Source organism: Cucurbita maxima, unplaced genomic scaffold (assembly GCF_002738345.1).
Source record: "Cucurbita maxima cultivar Rimu unplaced genomic scaffold, Cmax_1.0 Cma_Scf00017, whole genome shotgun sequence".
NCBI lineage: Eukaryota > Viridiplantae > Streptophyta > Magnoliopsida > Cucurbitales > Cucurbitaceae > Cucurbita > Cucurbita maxima.
The window spans coordinates 208,120-227,643 of record NW_019272033.1 but is presented as its reverse complement, the minus strand read 5'-3'; the positions used below and the strand labels follow the sequence as shown (position 1 = coordinate 227,643).

At 35.2% G+C, this 19,524-nt stretch overlaps 2 protein-coding genes across 2 annotated transcripts; both read right to left on the bottom strand.

The window, feature by feature from the left end:
- Nucleotides 1-1,720: 1,720 nt before the first annotated feature.
- LOC111492444 (disease resistance protein RPS2-like) lies at nucleotides 1,721-7,914 on the bottom strand. The gene is made up of 5 exons (XM_023141784.1): nucleotides 7,880-7,914; nucleotides 4,576-7,453; nucleotides 4,138-4,422; nucleotides 2,816-3,532; nucleotides 1,721-2,008 (listed from the first exon to the last, which is right to left on the bottom strand). Exons 2-5 carry the CDS (start codon nucleotides 7,423-7,425, stop codon nucleotides 1,775-1,777), a joined length of 4,086 nt encoding a protein of 1,361 aa, XP_022997552.1. The 5' UTR covers nucleotides 7,426-7,453; nucleotides 7,880-7,914; the 3' UTR covers nucleotides 1,721-1,774.
- A 1,076-nt stretch (nucleotides 7,915-8,990) lies between these two features.
- On the bottom strand, nucleotides 8,991-17,743 carry LOC111492029 (peroxisome biogenesis protein 12). The gene is made up of 10 exons (XM_023141184.1): nucleotides 17,514-17,743; nucleotides 16,546-16,651; nucleotides 16,295-16,443; nucleotides 15,624-15,870; nucleotides 12,568-12,677; nucleotides 12,063-12,137; nucleotides 11,609-11,695; nucleotides 11,404-11,490; nucleotides 11,088-11,225; nucleotides 8,991-9,387 (listed from the first exon to the last, which is right to left on the bottom strand). Exons 1-10 carry the CDS (start codon nucleotides 17,619-17,621, stop codon nucleotides 9,316-9,318), a joined length of 1,179 nt encoding a protein of 392 aa, XP_022996952.1. The 5' UTR covers nucleotides 17,622-17,743; the 3' UTR covers nucleotides 8,991-9,315.
- Nucleotides 17,744-19,524: the final 1,781 nt, after the last annotated feature.

Sequence of the window (19,524 nt, the reverse complement as noted above, 5' to 3'; positions counted from 1 at the left end):
TCATATTGAATGGCCTAACTGAATAAATGAAAGTGACGTTTCCTAAATAGTTGTTAGAACCAAGTATAGACATTACAAGTTTATTGTGATATCGTTTGCGTTAACTAATGCGCTATCGATTTCCAATGGGTCTGATGAATATTGTGTTTAAAGATTTTTTTATAACCTTTCATGATTGTATTCATTGACGATATTTTAGTCTATTCCAAGATAGATGAGGAGCATGAGGGATCACATTAGAAGTGTATTGACAAGCCTAAAGGCAAATAGGTTGTAATGTCAAGTTCTCCAAACGTGAGTTTTGGTTTGCAGGGGACCTTCCTGAACGTGTGGTTTCGTTGTGAGGTGTCTCCATAAACCTCGCAAAGATAGAAGTAGTAACTAAGTAGCCTCTCAGCCATCATTACCAAGGTGCACAGTGTCACAATCGCACTATTTTAACAATAAAATAATAATTGTGCGACACTTGTTCTAACCCAGGGAACAAATTAACTTTGGGAAATTCAAATTTTGTGAACAATCTTAGCCTCGATCACATTTTAAGTAGCCTCTCTCAACCACCATTACCAAGGTGCATAGTGTCACAACCGCACTATTTTGACAATAAAACAACAATTGTGCGGCACTTGTTCTAACCCAATGAACAAGTTAGCGTTGGGAAAATCAAGGTTTTGACATGTCATGAGCAAGTGACCATAGACAACACGCCCTTGACAAACATGACCATGACATCCTCTACCTAATTAGTTAACGTCCCTATCAATTGATGATGCTTGAATTCCGCAATGTAGATTGCGGCTGATTTCAGGTCCTCGATATGGGCTCCTAGTTTGTCTCCTCTCTAGGGAGATTTTTCCATTTGACAAGAAATTCTCGAACTTTTCATACATGTCTTCCCATTATTCTAACTCTATCAGCTAGGATCTCTTCGATCTCTCTAGTGTCTTCTATTTTATGTTGATTTCGAGTCTGACAATGCAATTGCTACAACTATTATCTGGATGAGGATTGTAGGACCTTATGTTACTCACATGGATTACTTGGGCATCTACAAGCCTTTCATACTTTATGATAAGTCTTTAATCTTTTCGGCTACAGAATCATAATATGTTCTAGTATGAGTTCGATGAGAACTTGATTAGCTTGAAACTCAAGGGGATTATGCTTCCTTTCCACCTAGTTCATGTGTTGGAAGCTTTTCTAGATAGGCTCGAGTAATAATGATACTTGAATGGGTTATCTCTATCACTAATGATACTTGTTGGAATGCCCCACAACTTCGAAGAAGAATTAAAAAGTCAATTTAGCTTAACATTGTTTGGATGGGTACAACGGTGGCATACTTCGAGAACCAATCTATAATGATCAAGATGACTTAATTTTTGGCCATGTTCGGACAACATTCTGATGGTGTTTTTATGATGGGATCTTCCTAAAATAATAAAGAACAGATTGGAGAAAAACTTATTGGTTCACCTCTTTAAATGACTAAGTACTCTCTAAGAAAATTATATTCATTCCATACGCTCATATCAATAGAAATGGAAACGTTCTAGCGAACAAGATTGTTAAGAAAGCGTTCCAATTTTTGTTCTTAAAATTTGACTAAGAAATTTGAAAACTGAAATGGGATTACCATTACATTCCATAACAAAAAAAATAAAAAATAAAAATAATGATTCTTTTATTCAAACAGACCTTAATTATTGAAGTTATATTATTTTATTAAAAAAAAGACCAGAAATAGGAACATTATCCAACCATTCATTAGGAATCACTTTGAGATACCCTCACGAGCAATTGTTGTAAGTTGGGCCAAGTGTTCCATCATTTGATTTTGACCCACCACAAGAGCTTGCAATTGAGCTCTTATCTCAATTAACTCAGCTTCAACATTATCTTGCACTGTCGTCGTTATTTCTTCTTTTCTTGTGAATGTCTCCTCCTTCAACACATCTGCTTCTCTTCTTTCTATCTTCCCTCTCTGGGTAGATTCATCATCTTCAGCCTATTATTATTAATGGAACCATAATGAATCCAAAACAATCACCCCTATTCGACTACTTTAATAATGAACAGTCAGGATGTCAAGAACATGTATGTATGTTTACTACAGTAAAGTGCACAAACAACTCTACTAATTCTTACAATTATAGCTAAAAACTTGAAATTATAAAAATTAAACTCATATGATTATATAAGAGTTAGTAGTTGCAATCACTTTTGTAATAGGTTTGCAAAGAGAGCTCAAGAACATAATTAAAGAAAATGTAAAGAAGGGAAAGATTTGAGATATGTTGATACTAAAGAGACCTAGGAATCACGACTCTTCACAATTATATGATATTATCCACTTTGAGTATAAGCGTCCAAGGCTTTGTTTTTTGTTTACCCAAAATGTTTCATATCAATAGAGATAGTATTTCTTACTTATAAACCTATGATTATCTCCTTAAAGTAGAAAGCATCTACTCACCAACTTGGACATATATAGTCGAAGATGTTCTTTTTCCTATGGGGCCAAGACACTATGGGACGGAAAATCTTCGTTTAGACAGGAAATGGAGGGAGGGGAAGAAAAAAGAATCCACATAAGCTAAACAAGGATAGAGACATCTTCGTCCCCGCCCGATTCCTTCCTTTTTAAAATATTGTTGTTGTGGTTGTTTAATGTTTTTATAATTTGAAATGTGATTGAACATTGTCACTATAATAGATAACTAAATAAGTTTGATATCAATCCTGCATGATCCTTTTGAGTCGGCATATCAGAAAAAGGACACTAAACTGTATAAGAATTAGAGAATGTAAATACCTTTTCAAGAGCGGAGGAGAGTGTTGAACTTTCTGAAGTTCCTTCCATCAACTTGAATGATTTGCAATGGCGTACATCTAGCAATGTCAATGATGGGCAATCCAAAGTATATTTCCCTGGATAAAACCTCTTAAACTCGAACAAATTCCAAAGAGACAACGATGTCAAGCCACTCAACACGAACGACGCATCTTCATATTCATCTCCATCTCCTTCAGCTCCTCCTTTTGCAACAATTTCCTCAACTCCACAGAACTGTATTTTAAGCTCTTCAAGTTGAAAGAGATCCTTAGCTATGGATAGTGGGAAGATATTCAAAAGGCTTCGACAATGAATTGTATGCACAAGTTGCAGAGATGGATAGTTTAAGAATCTTTGTGGGTCTGTACTCCATATGTGCTTTAGTTTAGGTAGACGAAGCAGCTTCAACTCTTTCAAATGGTTTGCTGCAATGGCTGCTACTTGTTTTCCATTGATAACAGGCACTTTCACTTCAAATATCTCCACTACGGAACTACAATCTATAACGTTTAATCGCTCGAGATTTGTCAGTCTGTTGAGCATGAAATTCGGAAAGACCGTCTCCAGTTTTTTGCAATGTCTAATGTCCACTTTTTTCAACTTTGAGAAGGATCCTGAAGTAGCTTCCTTGTCCCATAATGTCTCCAAAGCATCCATGCGAGAGACTACAAGGGACTCCAGGCTCGGAAAAACATTCTGCATTCAGCATTTGTCTCAATCATATTCTATCCATTGAAGGCTCTGATTTTTTAACACTAATATAACCATGTATTCCTTCTATAGAATATTGATATGGCATGATTATAAAAATATTAGATGATTAGTTGAAATACAATTTTGGTCTTTCCTATGGTTCACATCCTTTCAATAAATCTTAAATTTAGTCATGGTATTTTCAACAAAATTTGTTAAGATACGACTATTTTTAAGATTCACTAAAAGTATATAGACTAAACTAATACATATGAAAGTATATGGACTAAAATGAAATGAAAACTAATCTGCGTGAACCAAAACGCTATTTCAACCTAGATGATTTGGCATACCTTAGCCAAAATGGTACAAACATAATAAGTTTACTGAACTAACTGCGTCCGATCACTTGTATTTACCATTTGTTCATTATATTATGCTAAAGAAAACGATGTTATATCTAATATGAATGTGTATTAGCATTTTGTTGCTCATGTTTACAATAGAAACTAAATATAGATGCATAACTTAAAGTTCATGGACAATTGAAATCTTTGGAAGAAGAACAATATGCTCAAAAATTTAGAAACTAAATTTAAGAAATGTACCTGGTTCTGCAAAATCGATTTGGAAGGGTGATTGTTGTCCAGATCTTTATCTTCTGAAATGATTATAGCTTGCATCATCTTACAGTTGTTTATTTCAAGGCGTTCAAGATTCACAAGGCTTTGTGCTACAGTGATTGTCATTAAATATTTTATTGAAGCACAATCCACAACACTCAGAGAAGTTAGATTTTTAACGCCAGAAAAGCTAGAAGGAACTTGATCCTGCCATATCTTTCCCGCATTCAAAGCGTGTAATTTTAATGTTTCCAATTTGGGGAAGGAAACCTGCAAGACATTCAACAAGTTAAACAAAACAGCTTTTAACAATTTGTTTCTCAATAAAGAATTAAGAGAATGAGTACGAGAAACATCCATACAGAAGCAAACACGAATCGAACCATCATAAAATGTCAATCAGAAAATTGGAACATTGCGTACCTGTTGGTTGAGAAGTGGATGAAAACCAGTCTTAATGGCAGAAATTATTTGATCTGAATCCCGTTTAGTTGAAGGCACTGCTAAGCTATCATAACAGTAGAAACTCATAAGCTCCGGCAGATGTTGGAGAATCAGAGAACGCAATTCAGGGAACTCAATCTTGTTCTTCTCAACCCACTTATCACCATTGATTTGCATTTGTGTCTCAATGCCCTTGGAAACTATTGTTTCCATGGCTCGACATTCACTAATTTCCAGCTTTTGAAGATGTATAAGGCCTCTACCCATGAAAGATGGGAAAACAAATTTCAATCTGTTACAGCTTTCAACTTTCACTATTTTCAAGTTTCGGAAGGACATTTGTGGAAGTCTTCCACGACAAATGCTTCCAAGTTCATCTAGATTTTTCAGAAACAAGGACTCCAACAATGGAAAGGCACTGTGTAGATGCTGCATACTATCTGAGTTGACAACACTCACAATCTCAGAATTGTTTTTGACACGCAAACACTTCAATTTCGGAAAGCCCTTATGGTCTAAACTATATAGAATATCCCTCGCACTCGCACTTCCTAATTCATCTAGATATAGATTTTCAGTATTCTCCAGTAGTGCTTGAATTGCATCCTCTCTCTGATTGCCTCTCTCAAGCTTGAGTTTTAGAGTCTTTGAAGTTTCAAACTTTCCAGACCAATCCCATCCATCTCCAATTAGTATTCTATAACCAGTCAAGTTCCCGAAAACCGAGGCGTTTGGTAGTAGGATGGGATTTGGAATGTGGACATGTAGAGTGGTCAACCGTGGCAGGTAGTTTAATTCAGAAATCCTTGCATTAATATTTCCCTCATTCATATGTCCTACATTCCAATGTTTAAAACTATTGTCCATGTACAATTCAGACAATCCTGTCAACTTCGATAACAGGTTAGCAGGGATCACCTTGAGTTTGAAACAATTGGACAAGTTCAAAACCTTCAAATTGGTCAATTCCCCGATTACTCTAGGGAGTGCAATAATATCCGATGCTCTCAAGCTAAGAATTTCAAGCTTTTTCAATTCACCAACTATAGACATGTCAGGCAAAACACAATCATCTAGACATAATGTGTGAAGGTTTACCAGTTGGTCGATTGATGATGGAAGTTGCTGAATACATAAGCTAGTCAAGTCCAAAACTCTTAGTTCCTGCATACCTGCAAAAAACTTTTCAGGTAAACGTAGAGATGTTCTTTTCCCCACCAATAATAGGAACCTAAGCTGTGGACAGATAAACTCCGGGAGTTCAGAGTGATCACTGCAGCCTAATGAGATTGCAGTGTAATCTTTGAACTCGTCCATTGGAGGCCACAAACTCTCTCCAGCACCATGTCTAACCAAATACTTGGACTTCATTTTAGACGCAATCAAAATTGCGGTATCTCGAACTATATCGTGCATTTTCACGAAATCGCTATCAACCCCATCAAGCAACAAGTAAGAAGTCTTGAGTTCATCAACCAACGAAAGTATTCTCCATTTTGCTGCTGCTAGAGAATTCATTCCATTTAATAACCCCAAACCCATGGCATACATCAACAAGTATTTGATGTTAATCTGATAATCTTGTGGAAACAAGCTACATAGTAAGAATAATGACCTGGCCTCGTCTCTGTTTAGAGATTTATAACTCAATTTCAATGAAGAATATGCTTCTTTGTTCACCCCGTAGTTATTGGGTTGGCTAGGAAACTTCAATTCATGCAAGGCGTCGTTCCAAATTGGCCGCCCTTTACCTTTCAAGGCTTGTGCAACAGTGGCAAGAGCAAGCGGCAATCCTGCACATTCATCTGCCAACTCAGTAGCAACAGCTTCCATTTCAGGATCAGAATCGTTAGAAGATTCAACAAAATCACATGCCATCTTGTTGAAAAAATTCCTTGCTTCCTTTTTTGCCAGAACATCGATCTTGATATTTTTCTGAGTACCAAAATCACCGAAATACAAATCATCTTTTCTAGAAGTCACAAGAATCTTGCATCCCTTGTGATGGCTAGAAATTCCAATGTCTTCCAGATCAAGGTTAGCCCAGACATCATCCAAAATCACCAACACCTTCTTCTCCATCTCTAATCTTCGACGTAGTCTATCGGCTCTCACTCGATCCTTTTCCTCCTCAAATTTCAACCCTAACTGATCGGCAATCTCCCCCTGTATTCTTTTAACATTTGGAATCTGCGTTACAGTCGTCATTGCTAAAGCATCGAAAAGCTTTCCCTCGATGACTAATCTTGCAATTTCTTCAACTAAAGTTGTTTTCCCTACTCCCCCCATCCCGTGAACCACAATCACGCTCGCATTAGCATCAGCAAGCGCTTCAATTATCTCCTTCAGAATCAGAATCCTAGATTCAAAGGCTTCGAACTTCTTACTATTGTTTAGCATCATAATCCCCTGTGGAGGTATACGATACGCAACCCTCTCGAATCTCCCTTCTTCGATGGTCTTAACAACCTCCGTAGCCATCTTCGTGGCTCTTCTACTAAATCGATGTCGCGATAGCATATTCCACCATCGAAGACTTCGGCCGTTCGCTTCATTGAAAAAGCTATCGACTTCATCACAAAATTTTTTAGTAATGCTCAACCATTCGACAACCATACCTTCGATTTGATCTCCATTGCTTTTGGCGGAATCGACAGCGTGTTGAACAAAATCTCTGGTTTCTACCAGCTTCTTTCGTTGATCACTGAGATTATTTACATTGCTTCTAAAGTGGACCAGATAATCCAGCTGCCGGAAAACTGGATCCACGGTGCAGTTGGTGATTTTTTCTCCGATTGGACCGACAATGGCCGCAGAACAAATCTCCATTTTTCCTTCTTCTTCGTCTTCCTCGGGTCTGCAGAGAAATGTGTGAGAATTAAGAAGACGCAGTTCATCGTCTCAATCAAGCGCGGAATTTGAATTTGACCATTAAAATATCAAGTCTTTGAAATAAATAATAATAAATGAGTTGGATAAAATTATGACAACCACTACCTCATATTTTTATTTCTTTTTTTTTCTTTTTTCTCTAATTGAATTAAATGGATTTATCCACAAATTAAACTCATATTCATATCATTCATATGGTTAGATAAATACAAGACTGAAATACTTAAATATCGTGTAATTTCATAATTTTATTTTTATAAATAATAATATCATTAGATTAAAAATTTGAATCAAACTCTAAATTTACCAAACTACCCTTTTTCTAATATTTTATTTTTCTATGGAATATCATACGAAAATATACAACAAATAATAGAAATATTAGGCATACCTTAGTTTTGAGATATAATAGCTTCCTTTGGACTGTCTCTCTGTCTCTCAAAAGAATAAAAGAAATAGAAGGCCATGATACTCACAAACTTGGCTCTATTTATAGAGAGAGAGAAAGCCACAAACGAAATTTCAAACAAACTAATAATTTAATAATTTAATTAGGGTTCTTGTGGTTCAAGAAAAATTAAATCTAGATTGTTTTGAACCATTCTCCCCATTTTATTTTTACTAAATTCTTCAATTTTTGAAACATTCAATATTTGCTCCTTCTTGTGGCATATTTCGATGCTTAATTGTGACGATAAGTGTCTTAAAAATGTTCTAAAAGTGTATTTTTAATTTAAAGTATTTTCAAAACTCTTCCCAATTCATCGAATCAGATTTTACAAAGCCTCGTCTTTAATTCCTCTATTTACAAAACGTTCTCTTTCAGGCCTCTCATAGCCATTTTTTTCGAATACTAATCAACTCTGTGTTTCTTTCGCCCACGACTTAAAATTAAAAAAAAAATTAAGAAATAGAAATAAATGAATAAAACCTATAGGTTGACACAGAAAACAATTTTGATACCTATTCCCAGAGACCATAGGAAATAAATGGGCCAAGAAAGGACTATTGGGAAATTGCATAAAGAATTTGGAAAGTCTTTAATTTTCCATTTTCAAATTTAAAATATCTAACTTGGGATGACATGTTTATGATTTTGAGAATTTAAAAATCGACTTCAAAACTTTCACGAAATCAACTCTTCAATTTTTTTATTTAATATCGTAAATGAGAATAATATTGCTTGAAATCTATTTATATATTATATGATTCTAATGTACACGTCCCATTTATTTATTTTAGTTTAACAACATTGAATCTAGAAGAAGATCAATGTAGAGTAGCCTAACCAAAACACGAGCCCAGGAAACAAGACTGAGGCTTAACTAGAACCTTAGGAAAGTGGAACCATGGGTTCGGTCAGGGTCGAGGAAGCCAAGGCCGAGGTGACCAATCCCTAAAAACCTTCAAGTAAGAGAATATATATGTTTAATATTTGATCAAATCTTATCCATATTCAAATTGGTTTGATTAGTGATTGAAATAAAATAATTATGCATATATTTGCTTGAATTGATGGATCGATGTTTCTTGGTTTCCATAATTTCTTTAGAATATCTGATCTATTGACATATTCATCAATAATTCTCAAAATTTGAAACCTTGATACTTTATCCACAACGATATTATAATCCTAAATACCATATTACTAGTAACTATGACCAGTGATTTTATATCCCTATGATCTAGACATTTTCAACCATCAACAACATTACAACTACAAATTATTTCTTCAAGTTTGCAGATTTGTCAAGAAGAAGAAGCCCCCCTAAATCCTGGAGAGGATGGCAGCCATTAATCCTTGCATTATTGTGTCCCTCAGGTTCTTCACATATCATGGAAGAGCCTCCTGATGTGATCAACATTTGCAGGCATTAATGTGATTGGGCAGCGCTTGTACTGGTCCACAACACAAGATTACAACCATTAGATGCGATTTCAAACAAGATTACACGAGTAATGTCGCTAAAAGTTCGATCAACATTTGCTCAAACAAGAAAGCATACCAAACGTTCATCTCGTATTATGGAATCAATTTCCCTTCACTTTCTTAAATCTCGTTTGATAACAATTTTGTCTATTATGTTCCGTAATATCCAAATTGTAAGTGATATTAGAAGAGAACAAATAAAATATTAGTAAAAGGGTTGTTTAAAATAGAAATAAAAAATGAAAATGTTATCAAACAAACACTTGAAAGTTTATCTGAACTACCAGGCATGTCTCAAATGTGAGCTGAGTGTCACAACCATAATATGAAGAGAGTAGGTTGTGACCCTCACGCCATGACAAGCAAAGGGGCGTCTCATATGGCATCGTGCATTGTCCGTCCAATGTCCGATTGACACCAAACTTGGCGAGCATTCATATTTCATATGGACGGACTTAACTCCCGAACCGCATGCCCAAATTCCTTCCGAAACCCGACTTTTGAGGTTAAGGCCCGGGGCCCTACCTGGCCCTTCAACAAGCCTATATTGTCCTTCATGTCTATGCTGATGTCTCTGTTATGCTTATGTCTCAACATATATCTTCAATACCCACTTTGCGTGGTGGTGTGTTGGATGATGCATCGTCCTCCTCGATCGCATCATGGCATTCTTCTATGTTGGCCCGCATATGGCCGGATGGGGCGTCTCTTGAGGGACGCCCCTTCGCTTGTCATGGCGTGAGGGTCACAACCTACTCTCTTCATACTATGGTTGTGACATTCTCCTCTACTTAACTTAGTTATCGTCCTCGATGACTTACTCGAGTCACAATCATATTGCAGATTGTGACACTGAGCTCTCTAGTTTGGTAGCAATCTAACTAAAGAGCTAGCTTAAACAATAGCTCCCCAATGGCCGGAGAGGAAAATTTATCACTTGCTATCTCCTTGTTTAGCACACTATATAAGAAACTCTAGATAGCATCATTTTCCTTGCCAATCACTTTCTGTGAAATCCCACGTCGGTTGAAGAGGAGAAGGAAGTATTGCTTATAAAGGTGTAGAAACCTCTCCCTAGCAGACATGTTTTATAATCTTGAGGGGAAGTCCGAAAGGGAAAGTCCCTGAGAGGACAATATCTGCTAGCGGTGGGATTTGGCTGTTACAAATGGTATCAGAGCCAGTCACTGATCGAAGTAGAGCTAGACCCTCTCCATAGTAGACGCATTTTAAAACCTTGAAGGAAAACTCGGAAGGGAAAGTACAAAGAGAGCAATATCTGCAAGTGGTGGGCTTGGGCCGTTACACTTTCTGACTTCAGACTACAAAAGGTGCTCACAATTAGCCAACTAATTCCCAAAACCAATATCTCCTACAAGAAGAACTTCTCCATTTCATCTTTCTATGAGACCAGTGATAGAATCTCACAATTATAATAGGGGCCACTCCCTCATTCGTATGCTCCATGTTCTTAGGTGGGTAATCTAATCAGTACCTCAATTCCACAGGAGAATTCATCCAAGTATAGATAAACTCCTCAAAAACTCTATTTTCTACCTCCTTACTCAGCAGTCAAATTACTCGGATAAGATTCATATAGGAAAAGGTAAAAGTAAAAAGAAAAGAAGAGTTAAATACATGTTAGAGTTGACAGTAGTTACGGGCTTACCTGTGAAACATACTTGAAGATGCAAGTGTAACAAAAGACAAAGCCAGAAACAGTAACAACTGATGGATTAGCTCGTTTCTCTGAGCACAAAGGGCAAATTGTTCTGTTGGGCGGCAGTGGAATCCCTTCCTTAGCTACCTGTTCGTAACAACACTTCAGACCTCGTATTTGAATGGGCAATACATACTTATATACATGTATGCATATGTAACAATTTTATACACATAAACCCTCACACATAAATACAAATATACTTTTTCATAAAAGAGCACAAAACCCTGTGATACAGAGTTCAATTAAGCGAAAAGTAATTTACCTTTGGAGGAGGAGGAGGTGGTGGTGGGGGATATACAGTTGGTGCAGACATTCGTTCCTCAGCAGATTGGTACCACCACTCCATCATCTAATCAGATTGTGTCATATGTCATTAAGCAATGTAAAAATAAGAGGTTATCATATTATTAGACTATAAAACAAATATTTAAAGCAAAACATCCAATATTGGATTAGTAAGCACTCACTTTGAAGAAAAACACTGCTGCAATTAGCCCCGTCTGCGCATAATCTAGCATCGTGTACATACAAGTGAGGATCCCTCCTTGTATTGCCTGTGTCAAACCATGTAATATGTTGGTATAAATAAAGTACCCTTCAAGCATAACAGATTGAAGAGTAAAAAATGAAATTGACTCTACAAGTTGAAAAGAAACTCTGTCAAACTAACAACGAGAAAATCCAGAGACTAATACATGCAGTTGAATTTTTGATGAAGCAACAAGTTGCCAAGTAGCTAACTAAACAAAGTAACTCTCTCATCAGATTAGCCATCAAAACTAGTCGACCAGCCTCTTTACTCGGGAGTTGGCTGATGCCAAAATTCAAACCAAACAAGTATAATCATTTTGGATGCAATAATTGATCTCTTTTTCCCTGAGCAATATACTCTACTTTCAACAATTATCAAAGAAGTTATACCTTCAACCAAGGAGGCCCACGTAGTCTCTCACGCTCGTGGCTTCGTATCTTCGAAATTCTAGATGATGTGTCCATCTACCTTGATGTCACAAAAAGGGTAAAGAAAACAATGAATACAAAGAATGGGAAAAAAATCTCTAAATGCTACTGATCTAGTAGAACTAAAAAGTGATAAGGATGCAAATGTGTGTTACATTCAATCTAATAATAGAACAAACATTTAAAATGCATCAACTATTTTGCTTAATGTTCTCATAAATTATAAAAATTAAATCCCAGTAGTTGTCAGAATTCAACAACAAACGAATCATGTACATGCATGTTTACCAGGTGCCATACAAAGAGTGCAGAATCAAATAACTGAATTATAAAGCATCCATGATTCTATAATGTGTGAAACTACATAAAGAAGGGTATTTAATTTTTATGAAACGAAGTAGAATATTTTATTTCTATTGAAAGGAGTGACGACCTTAAAAATAACAGTAAATAGTCAACGAATTACCAACTCTTGTCCTGTAGCTCGACAGACATGAACTCCAATGACCTGCAGTCCTAGTGAATAGAATCCAGTAGCATCCAACAAATATAACAGCTGATAAGTGAACGATAGACCTGCATCATCATAAAGATGGTCCTTAAAAATGACGTTCAGGAGTTCATAGAACAAGGTTTAAGAAATATAGATAACCGAAATAGTATTGATTCCAAATAAAACTTGAAGAAGTACCACTACAGAAAATAAATACAAAGTACTTTTCTCTTATATGAAACGAAGTACTTTGATAAGAGATATGAAATTACTCAAGGGATTGGATAGTAAATGAACCGTAATTCCTCCCATCACTAACATTCCAAAAATATTTTGTATGGGAAATCCAAAGCGAATCTTTCATATTGACTATATTCCAAATACTGAGCACATTTAACTCCCTAAAAATATGACTAACATATTTGCATATTTTGAGCTAAATCATAAGTCTAGTGGCAGAATAGGACATATTGTCTCTCCTAATAACAGAAAGAATGGAAATGGACACTCCCCACAGATAAAAGACTAGTGATTACAAGCTCCAGCTCCTTCCATAAGACATTCTTCCTGGACAATCTTTTTTTATTCCCTGAGCCTCATTGCCTACTAGATGTTCGGAGTGCCTTGTGCACATGCATATCCAAGAGCCCAAAAAGACACGAAATCATATCAAACCAAAATTGATCACTAGTCTTCTCATCATTTTAATAAACTTGTTCAATTCCTTTATGACCAAACTATCCATAGTGTTCTCCATCTTCAAGGAATGGGTATCTTAACCCTTGAAGATTTTTTTAAGACAAGAAACAACTTCTCATTGATATAATGAAAATGATTAAAAGTTCAAGGACACAGACTCCCAGAGGGAGTGAAAAAGAAAAATAAAAATAAAAAATAGCAAAGACGACTATATAGAGAGCAAGAACTTTTCATAGACCTAACAAAATATGCCCCCTATCAGAAAGGAGACTCTATTATTGACTTTTGCTACCATTTTGAGAAACTTGAGAAAACTAGGGAAGGTCTTCTAAATCTTTCGCTCTAACTTATACTTTGTACTTCATGTAGCCCCTAAATGAATAAATATGTGAACGAATAACCATTAAACTTCCAAAGAATTAGTGCAAAATTGGCAGCTCTTGAATGAAGACAACGGAAAGTCTTCTTGAAAAAAAAAACACTATAAAAACTTGAAACTTTATGTTTCACTCCTCGTGCATATTAATACAACCTTGAACAAAGAGAACTTATTTGATAAATAAGGAGAATAAAAGTTTAATCTTCATGAACAATGTTGAAAACCAAAACCACTTGAAACTTGGGCTCCATGGAGAATAAAATCCAAATTCAAATTTAATGTTGTCATACAAGAACTTAGTGCAATCTTGAATGAAGACAGTCAAAAGTTTTATTGGAAAGGAAACACCTTCAAAACTTCAAACTTAATGTTCCACTCCTTGTGCATACTAATGCAACCTAGAACAAAGAAAATTTTAATAAACAAAGAGAATAAAAGTTTCATCTTTATGCATAATGTTGAAAACCGAACCAACTTGAAACTTAGGTTTGCCGGAGAATAAAAGTTGGACTGAAATTTAATGTTGTCAAAATACCTAATAAAGGCAACCTCAAACAATGAAAAGACAACTAAATATTAAAGAGCTTAAAATTTTTCTCATAAACAAACGTTAAAGGCCAAAGCCTCATCAAAATTAATGCTGACATAATGCTTCACAGTCCTGGAATCGAGTGAATTAAGGCAGCCTCAAACACTTTAAAATGCAATAAAACTAGAACAAATAAAAAGCAAGCTTCAAAGGACAACTTTAACAACTGCAGAAAGAGTAGAAAATAAAGTGACGCATGCATGGAGGAAACTTGAAAGACCCCTAAATAAAAAGTCAAAACTCCAACAATGAGTCATTAATAGAACTCTATCTCATTAATCATGAAAAAACTTCTAATCACTTAAATAAGAAACTTCAAATGGATGCACGATTCTTCTCTGTAAATGAATAGATCTCTTGTAACTGAAGATCACATGTCTCAATGAGAAATAAAAATTTGATGGGAATGGAACTTGAAGAAAACGGATAATCAACTGAAAAAGAGGTGGGAGGAATTAATAAAGGAGGCTCTTGACCTTCATCTTGTAAAGTTAACCCAAAAGCATCTGCAACTGAATCCTAAAGATTAATATCAAAAACATTTTCCATAGGATGGAAATCTAGTTCCGCACTGCTCTCGCGAACTACTAATGCCACATCAGAGTCATCCAAACAATGATGTGGAGGAGACCTACACGCAGAGGGGTCTTTTGATCGATGAAAAAATCCTTTTTGTAAATGTTATCTCCATATCACCCAAAGAACTGTCAGAAAGAGTGCAAGAATTAAGAGGCGTTTGCTGTGGGGCTCAATCAATGTTGCATCTTTAATGGCTGTTTGGTTAACCGCTGAAGATTTGAAAAAACACTGAACCCAATTCATATCAAATGCTTCCAGAAGCTTGAACCAAAGGAGGAAACAAATGGGAGAGAGCAAAACAATGATTGGCATGCATTCGGATCACATCTGCATAAAGATTACCGATTTGATTTAGGAGCCATGGAGGGATTGTGTTTCTTGACTTGCGTCATCATGATGAAACCTCCTAGGATAGCAAGCCACACGAAAACCTTAGGCATCTTGAGCTTCCAAAGGGACTTTGAAAGCTGGGGAAGCACATATGAACCTACTCAAAAGGCAGCAAAAAGAAACTTAATAGAAAATAGCCGACTCTTGTCAGGTTCCATGCCCTTCTAGCTTGATCTTCCACCCCACAGATGACTAAAAACTAGAAAAACAAATAATAATCCCATACATTTTTTTCCAAACTGAACCAATCAATTGTTAATCAGATTTAAATTTTACAACTGATCTATGATAATCAAAGCTCTAACTGGGATCACAAATTTTCCAAACACTTGTTTGCTCAAAGTATGAAAATACCATAATAACTTCATGTTGTTGGTGCAATGTATTTATTACCTTCACTACTTGCATGAAGCCATGGGTAACAAGCACCGACAATTTTTTGAAACTTGTTCATCACCCGTTCTCTTACTGATGCTTCAACTCTCAAAGTTCTAGTAGGAACAAGATCACCTCTTACATCATAAACTTCAGAATCATTAAACCTTTCATTATCATCACCCCATAAACTTGCTTGAAGCCTAACCTCCCTTTCCTTATTGTAAATTGCGTGCAACTTTGACTTGAAATAAGGCAATACAACCTGAAAATTATATATTCATTGTATTAATCGTTCAAAATGCAGTGTGTTGCAAGGAAGTCTAATCTGAATCCACATGAAATACTGTTCATTTTAAACTTATGTTCATGAAAACTTAGTTATACACAAAAAAAAAAAAACCATTCTGAAATCTCTATGGGGCAATATGCTACAAAACAATCTTTAGTATCTCACATTTAGAGTAAATGCCCTCGTTTAGTAAGAGATGTATGCACAAAAGGCTGAGAAAATATGGGTAGTAATTAACATACTCATAGGCCAACTACGTTATATATAGAGAGAGATAGAGCGAGAGATAGAGAAAGAGAGAGAGATTAGTGTACAAAAGATCAAATTTTCCAAGCAGATAAACAAGAACTAAATGTCAAAAGCACACAGAAAAAAAAAAGCCAGAATCAGATCATACCAAGAAAACAACAGAAAGAACTTTTTGATGTTTTGCCAATCCTCTATGTTGAATACCATCACCAGAGACTGAACGAGAATCTTCCTTCTTTACTTTTACATTTACACCTCTTCTTCTTAAGCCATAAAGAGATTCAGAAAATGAAGCATCTGAAGAATATGTAGAAAATAAATAATAATGAGGTAAATAGAAACTGGAACACCAATGTTCAAATTAAAATCCTGTGCTTTATGGATATAGCCATCATTCACCTGTAGTTCGTAAGCTGTGTGTTTCTAGAACCAGCATTAGCAAAGAAAAGAACTCATCTTCATAGTCTAACACCCTATGAAAGAATGGTCTTCTTAGAGCTAAAACCTGAAAATTTTTAACGAACCCAGAAGAATTTAAGCAATAGGACTAAACAACATAACGATAGTACAGTGAGGAAACGGTGTACAGACGCATGAAAGTACAAATAATATGCACAATCATGAATTCAATAGGAGACCGATCAAAATACATTTCAATTTTGTAACTGGGTTAGTTTCTCCTTGTGTTAACTTTTTTTTTTTCCAGGAAATCCGTGAGTATTCCGGCCAACTTGCGTATATCTTCACTATTCTTACGATGCAACTATGTGACCATATACATTAGGTTGCAAAGGGTAACTTTGTAGGATATTAAATCCAATCCTTCTCCTTTGTGTTAACTAAAAGTTTTTTTTTTTGTTTTTTGTTTTAACATAACTTGGTCTGCAGCTTTCCTCCTATCCTTTTCATATGTCCATACTTTCAACGAAATAGTTTCTTATCTAAAAAACGTTGATGGTAATAACCAGTTGTAAATGGTTAAAGAAACAAGATATCCTCTATCAAAAATCACTTTTGACACAAGCCATACATCCTCCGCCAGGAGCCTTAAGCACACAAATTACAACGAAATTTTCAACCCTATACCCTATTCCAAATTAAGAGAAGAACATTACAAGAGCACGAAATGGGGAAATTCAATGAGCCATTCTCAACAAAATAGAACCCCAACTTTTCTCGAATCAATAAACAACAACACAAAACCGCAAATAACTTGCAACTACCAAGAACAAGTCCGAATTCGCAAGGAATAGAGAACTGCCACAGAAATGGCGGGTCAAAATTCACGATAGACTAGTCTCCGACAAACGCATACACAAAATCAAAGTTAATGAAGAGATTGTTTGAAAAGAGAGAGAGAATCATACGCCGATGGAGTAAGTGAGAGCGGCACGAAGGCTAGCAGGGAGCTGCTGAGCGGCGGCCATCTCGAAGAAGGTGGGACGAGTCCCCTGCCCTCCAACCTGAAACAACATGGTTCTGGAATTTCTTTCAATGGAGGCTGTGATGGAGCGCGGTGCTTCCTAGCAAAAAGTAGAGCTCGTGCAGCGAAAATGGCAGACTGTTCGCACAAAACATCGATGGAATCCGATTTTGATGAGTTACAAATTGTAATCATAAACTTGATGGCTTTATCCATTGACGTCTTTTTCTTTTTTCTTTTTTCTTTTTTATTTTTCAGCTAAATTATACCAAATACTCTTTTTTTATTTTTTTTATTTTTTTATTCTAATTAAAATTTTAAAATAAACTACTTTTATTTATAATTATTAACGGAAATTGGGTAATAAAAGCATATAAATTTATAGTAAAAATAATATTTTTTTAAACTAAAAATAAAAATAAATTCACAATATAAAAAAAAAAAAAAAATCTTGTGTTATTCTCCTTAAAAATAATTACAAATAATTACAGTGACTTTTCTCTACTGTCCCTCAAGATTGCATCGCATGATGTCTTATAAAAACTAGCCTTCTAGTCTTCTTGTTAGAAGTGTACATTCAAGCTGACAACTTTGACCAATCCAATCCAAACTATAAGAATTGAGGTCAATTGGATTAGCATTTCGGGTAGAGTTATGTTCATTTTTCTGAATCCGAACTGAATCGATTCGGTTTCGGGTTCGTAGATAAAACCTTCGGGTTGACCCGAGCAAAATAAAAATATATAAATTATGTTACGAACCTTTCCGTATTAATATGTTTGCTAGAGTGGTACCTCGACTTCTCTAAAGACACACTGCACTAGGGATATACATTTTTTTAATTATTTTGTTTAATTTCTTTTATTATTTTATTTATTATTTTATATATTTTATTTTGCTTAGTTTAGCTCAAGTAACACGTATTGCAATTAAAATATTTTATAGTATTTTTATTTTTATTATATACGCTCTCTTTAAACTAATCATTTTTATTTAATTTATTTTTGTTACAATAATCATTTTATTGTTTATTTAATTTGATGATTTATCTTTATATTTTTTTATTTTAATTAATTGTCAACAGTTGTATTTAACTAGTTTTATTGTATGACAATGTTAAACTATATTAATACGTTACAATTTTTCTAGTTGTTTTTATTGATTTTTTTTAGGTGAATAATTATATATCGATTTGTGTTTGTTGGTGTACTTTTAATATATTTTATCTAAGATTGTATCCAAATAATTATAAAACTTCAAAACTTAAAAAAAAAAAAAAAATTAACAACTCGACAACCTAACCCAAACCCAACCCGAAAATAGAGGGTTGGATTGTGAAAATTTTCGAGTTGGGTCGGGTTACTAATCCAAACAACTCGAACTTTTGGGTTGGGTCAAAAAAAATCCTTCAACCCAACCCAACCCAGACCACGTACACCCTTACTTTTTACCTTTTAGGAGATCATAAAGCAGTCTTAGTCCCATCCTCACTCAACGTTCTACTTTCTAATATGTCAGCATTATTGGATACAGTCACTTAAAGCAAACCTCTCAATAAGTCTTAAAGAACGAATTGTCTTAAGGTGACTTGTTTCCTCTTCTTGCTTCTTCCTTCTCGTGAGATTCTGTGTTTCCTTCTTTCTTTAGGGGCCTCAAGTGCTATCAATTTTTCGATTATTTTTTAATTCATTCCAATAAGTAGTTTTCTCTATTTTGTTGAATCAAGTCAAACATATTTTTGTATCCAAAATTTATGAGTGTGTGATCAACGTGTGCGTATTAAAATTGAGAAAATCATGACTAGATGAAACGTTGTTCATGATCTCCTTATGATAAGAGACATGGAACACCCATAGTCAAAAACCCAAAGAACGAAACAAACCCTAGACTAAAATAAGACGAACAACAACTAAAATAAGAGACATGGGTCAAATCGATTTTGTGGAGTGAATGAA